The 6,043-nt window shown below is 47.7% G+C and overlaps 1 protein-coding gene across 1 annotated transcript; it reads right to left on the bottom strand.

Annotated features, from left to right (window-relative positions):
- Nucleotides 1–1,121: 1,121 nt before the first annotated feature.
- On the bottom strand, nucleotides 1,122–3,708 carry LOC124273482 (neurofilament heavy polypeptide-like). The gene is made up of 3 exons (XM_046708751.1): nucleotides 2,984–3,708; nucleotides 2,599–2,851; nucleotides 1,122–2,285 (listed from the first exon to the last, which is right to left on the bottom strand). Exons 1-3 carry the CDS (start codon nucleotides 3,706–3,708, stop codon nucleotides 1,122–1,124), a joined length of 2,142 nt encoding a protein of 713 aa, XP_046564707.1.
- Nucleotides 3,709–6,043: the final 2,335 nt, after the last annotated feature.

The raw sequence follows: 6,043 nt of genomic DNA, 5'->3' as shown, positions 1-6,043 counted from the left end.
CACCATGGGCAGCAATGCAGGCTTCAATGCGGCAGGGCATACTACTGATCAAAGAAGTTAGAAAGTTGTGGTCCATGCTGTCCCAATATCGGACCGCCTCTTCTTTCATTTCAGCAATATTTGTCAGATTTTTCTTATTGACACTCTCCTTCATAAGTCCCCAAACATTTTCTATTGGATTTAGGTCAGGGCTATAGCTTGGCCAATCTAAGAATGTCATATTTTGGGTCCGAAACTAGGCCTGTGAATTCTTTGAACGATGTTTTGGGTCGTTGTCCTGCTGGAAAATCCAAACATTTCCATAGAACACGTTAGCAGATGGAAGTAAATGTCCCTCGAGAATATCTGTGTACCGCTCACTGCTCATAATCCTTCCAATACACAGAGGGGAGTTGCCCCTAACACAGATATCCCACCGCACATGTTAAATTTCGGACTGTACTTTGGGCGCTGATACAAAGGTTTTTCAGTTTGTTTGGTCCAGAATTTCAGTGTATTAGGAAACAGCCACACAGAACTTTCATCTGAGAAAATCACATTGTCCCAGTTAAAATTTCTATGCTGTAAGGACCAGTTCAACCTTCGCTCCTTTTCTTCAGGTTTCATGATCGGTGATGGAATTCCTCGACTTTACTGCCAACCTAATGGTCTCCTTAAGATTTCCTCTATTAATCATATCCAACCTTGAGTTTTCTAAACTCGTTCGCTTGTTTTTAGAAACAAGAATACCAAGCCGCCTCCTGTCACCGACAGTCAATTTTCTGGGCCTACCTGCGCCTCCCTGGTGCTCAATGCCATGTCCATTTGCAATATTTTTCAAAACACGATAAACAGTGGACAAGGGGATGCCTGTTCTACTTGAAATCACTTTAGCTGATCTGATGTCCTTGTTATAACACACAGACTAATGAAAAAGGATTAACGGAGTTGTCTCTCTTGAATGAAACCAAGCACTTGATAGCTGGTTAAGGTTGTTTATACTAGAAATCCAATTAAACATATTCCTAAAATTCTCAATAATTTCTAGTCATACTATATTTAAGAGATGTAAATTATTGTAAATGTACATTTATATAATTATACATTTTACTGAAATAAGATCATGTGTTCATGGATCGTTATTAATTAATGATAACACCAGGTGTTCTTGCTCCACCGCTAACATCTCTCTCCACTGGTGTTCTTGCTCCACCGCTAACATCTCTCTCCACTGGTGTTCTTGCTCCACCGCTAACATCTCTCTCCACTGGTGTTCTTGCTCCACCGCTAACATCTCTCTCCACTGGTGTTCTTGCTCCACCGCTAACATCTCTCTCCACTGGTGTTCTTGCTCCACCGCTAACATCTCTCTCCACTGGTCTTCTTGCTCCACCGCCAACATCTCTCTCCACTGGTGTTCTTGCTCCACCGCTAACATCTCTCTCCACTGGTGTTCTTGCTCCACCGCTAACATCTCTCTCCACTGGTGTTCTTGCTCCACCGCTAACATCTCTCTCCACTGGTGTTCTTGCTCCACCGCTAACATCTCTCTCCATTGGTGTTCTTGCTACATCGCTAACATCTCTCGCCACTGGTGATTCGGCTCCACCGCTAACATCTCTCTCCACTGGTGTTCCTGCTCCACCGCTAACAACTCTCTCCACTGGTCTTCTTGCTCCACCGCTAACATCTCTCTCCACTGGTGTTCTTGCTCCACCGCCAACATCTCTCTCCATTGGTGTTCTTGCTACATCGCTAACATCCCTCGCCACTGGTGATTCGGCTCCACCGCTAACATCTCTCGTCACTGGTGTACTTGCTCCACCGCTAACAACTCTCTCCATTGGTGTTCTTGCTCCACCGCTAACATCTCTCTCCACTGGTGTTCTTGCTCCACCGCCAACATCTCTCTCCACTGGTGTTCTTGCTCCACCGCCAACATCTCTCTCCACAGGTGTTCTTGCTCCACCGCTAACAACTCTCTCCATTGGTGTTCTTGCTCCACCGCTAACAACTCTCTCCATTGGTGTTCTTGCTCCACCGCTAACATCTCTCTCCACTGGTGTTCTTGCTCCACCGCTAACATCTCTCTCCACAGGTGTTCTTGCTCCACCGCTAACATCTCTCTCCACTGGTGTTTTTGCTCCACCGCTAACATCTCTTGCCACTGGTGTTCTTGATCCACCGCTAACATCTCTCTCCACAGGTGTTCTTCCTCCACCGCAAACATCTCTCTCCACAGGTGTTATTGCTCCAACGCTAACATCTCTCTCCACTGGTGTTCTTGTTCCACCGCTAACATCTCTCTACACAGGTGTTCTTGCTCCACCGCTAACATCTCTCTCCACTGGTGTTCTTGCTCCACCGCTAACATCTCTCGCCACTGGTGTTCTTGATCCACCGCTAACATCTCTCTCAACAGGTGTTCTTGCTCCATCGATAACATCTCTCTCAACTGGTGTTCTTGCTCCACTACTAACATCTCTCTCCACTGGTGTTCTTGCTCCACCGCTAACATCTCTCTACACAGGTGTTCTTGCTCCACTGCTAACATCTCTCTCTCCTCTGGTTTTCTTACTCCACCGCTAACATCTCTCTCCACAGGTGTTCTTGCTCTACCGCTAACATCTCTCTACACTGGTGTTCTTGCTCCACCGCTAACATCTCGCTCCACTGGTGTTCTTGCTCCAACGCTAGCATCTCTCTCCACTGGTGTTCTTGCTCCACTGCTAACATCTCTCTCCTCAGGTGTTCTTGCTCCATCGCTAACATCACTTTCCACAGGTGTTCTTGCTCCACCGCTAACATCTCTCTCTCCTCTGGTATTCTTGCTCCACTGCTAACATCCTCTCCACTGCTAACATCCTCTCCACTGCTAACATCCTCTATTAAGGTGTTCTTGCTCCATCGATAACATCTCTCTCCACTGGTTTTTTTGCTCCACCGCTAAAATGCCCTCCACTGCTAACATCCTCTACTAAGGTGTTCTTGCTTCACCACTAACATCTCTCTCCACAGGTGTTCTTGCTCCACCGCTAACATCTCTCTCCACTGGTATTCTTCCTCCATCGTTAACATCCCTGTCCACAGAAGTTCTTGCTCCACCGCTAACATATCTCTCAACAGGTGTTCTTGTTCCACCGCTAATATCTCTCGCCACTGATATTCTTGCTCCACTGATAACAACTCTCTCCACAGGTGTTCTTGCTCCACCGCTAACATCTCTCTCCACTGGTGTTCTTGCTCCACCGCTAACATCTCTCTCCACTGGTGTTCTTGTTCCACTGCTGACATCTCTCGCCGCTGGTGTTCTTGCTCCACCGCTAACATCTCTCTCAACAGGTGTTCTTGCTCCAGAGCTAACATCCCTGTCCACAGGTGTTCTTGCTCCACTGCTAACATCTCTCTCCTCTGGTTTTCTTGCTCCACCACTAACATCTGCGTCCACTGATAACATCTCTCTCCACCGCTAACATCTCTCCCCACTGGTTTTCTTGCTCCACTGCTCACATCTCTCTCCACTGCTAACATCTCTCTCCACCAGTTTTCTTGCTCCACTGCTAACATCCTCTCCACCCCTAACATCCTCTCCTCCGCTAACATCTCTCTCAACAGGTTTCTTCCTCCACAGCTAACATCCTCTCCACCGCTAACATCTCTCTCGACTGCTAACATCTCTCTCCGCGGGTTTTCTTGCTCCACTGGTAACATCCTCTCCACCGCTAACATCCTTTCCACTGCTAACATCTCTCTCCACAGGTGTTATTGTTCCACCGCTAACATCTCTCTCAACAGGTGTTCTTGCTCCACAGCTAACATCACTCTCCACAGGTGTTCTTGCTCCACCGCTAACATCTCTCTCTCCTCGGGTGTGCTTTCTCCACTGCTTACATCATCTCCACTGCTAACATCCTCTCCTCAGGTGTTCTTGGTCCATCGCTTACATCACTATCCACGTGTGTTCTTGCTCCACCGCTAACATCCTCTCCACTGCTAACATCCTCTCCACTGCTAACATCCTCTATTAAGGTGTTCTTGCTCCATCGATAACATCTCTCTCCACTGGTTTTCTTGCTCAACCGCTAACATCCCCTCCACTGCTAACATCCTCTCCTCAGGTGTTATTGGTCCGTCGCTAACATCACTCTCCATTGGTGTTCTTGCTCCACCGCTAACATCTCTCTCTCCTCTGGTATTCTTGCTCCACTGCTAACATCCTCTCCACTGCTAACATCTTCTCCACTGCTAACATCCTCTTTTAAGGTGTTCTTGCTCCATCGATAACATCTCTCTCCACTGGTTTTCTTGCTCAACCGCTAACATCCCCTCCACTGCTAACATCCTCTCCTCAGGTGTTATTGGTCCGTCGCTAACATCACTCTCCATTGGTGTTCTTCCTCGACCGCTAACATCTCTCTCTCCTCTGGTATTCTTGCTCCACTGCTAACATCCTCTCCACTGCTAACATCCTCTCCACTGCTAACATCCTCTATTAAGGTGTTCTTGCTCCATCGCTAACATCTCTCTACACTGGTGTTCTTGCTCCACCGCTAACATCTCTCTCAACAGGTGTTCTTGCTCCACTGCTAACATCTCTCTCCTCTGGTTTTCTTGCTCCACCGCTAACATCTTCCTCAACAGGTGTTCTTGCTCCACTGCTGTGTCACATCAACACCCGCCCAACTTTAGTACCTACAAACACCACTCCAAGCTGTAACGGTCATTATCCTGCTGTGTCACATCATCACCCGCCCAACTCTATTACCAACCAACACCACACCAAGCTGTATCTCTCACTATCCTGCAGTGTCACATCATCACCCGCCCAGCTTTAGTACCTACCAACACAAGCTGTAACGGTCATTATCCTACTGGGTCACATCATCACCCACCCAGCTTTAGTACCTACCAACACCACCCCAAGCTGTATCAGTCATTATCCTGCTGTGTCACATCATCACCCGACCAACTTTAGTACCTACCAACACCACCCTAAGCTGTAACGGTCATTATCCTGCTGTGTTACATCATCACCCACCCAGCTTTAGTACCTACCAACACCACCCCAAGCTGTATCAGTCATTATCCTGCTGTGTCACATCATCACCCGACCAACTTTAGTATCTACCAACACCACCCTAAGCTGTAACGGTCGTCATCCTGCTGTGTCACATCATCACCCGCCCAACTTTAGTACCTACCAACACAAGCTGTAACGGTCATTATCCTACTGGGTCACATCATCACCCACCCAGCTTTAGTACCTACCAACACCACCCCATGCTCTAACGGTCATTATCCTGCTCTGTCACATCATCACCCACTCAACTTCAGTACCTACCAACACAACCCCAAGCTGTAACGGTCATTATCCTGCTGTATCACATCATCACCTTCCTAACTTTAGTACCTACCAACACCACCTCAAGCTGTATCAGTCATTATCCTGCTGTGTCACATCATCACCCGACCAACTTTAGTACCTACCAACACCACCCCAAGCTGTATCAGTCATTATCCTGCTGTGTTACATCATCACCCGCCCAATTTTAGTACCTACCAACACCACCCTAAGCTGTATCGGTCATTATCCTGCTGTATCACATCATCACCCGCCCAACTTTAGTACCTACAAACACCACTCCAAGCTGTAGCGGTCATTATCCTGCTGTGTCACATCATCACCCGCCCAACTCTATTACCAACCAACACCACACCAAGCTGTATCTGTCACTATCCTGCAGTGTCACATCATCACCCGCCCAGCTTTAGTACCTATCAACACTACCCCTAGCTGTAACGGTCATTATCCTGCTGTGTCACATCATCACCCGACCAACTTTAGTACCTACCAACACAAGCTGTAACGGTCATTATCCTACTGTGTCACATCATCACCCACCCAGCTTTAGTACCTACCAACACCACCCCAAGCTGTATCGGTCATTATCCTGCAGTGTCACATCATCACCCGCCCAGATTTAGTACCTATCAACACCGCGCCTAGCTGGAACGGTCATTATCCTGCTGTGTCACATCATCACCCGCCCAACTTTAGTACCTA

This window comes from Haliotis rubra, unplaced genomic scaffold (genome assembly GCF_003918875.1).
Source record: "Haliotis rubra isolate DU_JTF1 unplaced genomic scaffold, ASM391887v1 Scf1809, whole genome shotgun sequence".
Classification (NCBI taxonomy): Eukaryota; Metazoa; Mollusca; class Gastropoda; order Lepetellida; family Haliotidae; genus Haliotis; species Haliotis rubra.
Note: the sequence above shows the minus strand (reverse complement) of the source record. Positions and strands in the feature narration are given on the sequence as shown.

Bases quoted from the DNA above. Each gene is read 5' to 3' on its own strand.
- LOC124273482 (XM_046708751.1), bottom strand. From the start codon at position 3,708: ATGTTAGCGGTGGAGAGGATGTTACCAGTGGAGCAAGAAAACCCGCGG. The intron at 2,852-2,983 runs GTTAGTGGTGAA...GGATGTTAGCAG, and splicing joins GAACACCTGTGGAGAGAGAT to TGGAGAGGATGTTAGCAGTG. The intron at 2,286-2,598 runs GTAGAGCAAGAA...ACACCTGTGTAG, and splicing joins AGTGTAGAGAGATGTTAGCG to AGAGATGTTAGCGGTGGAAC.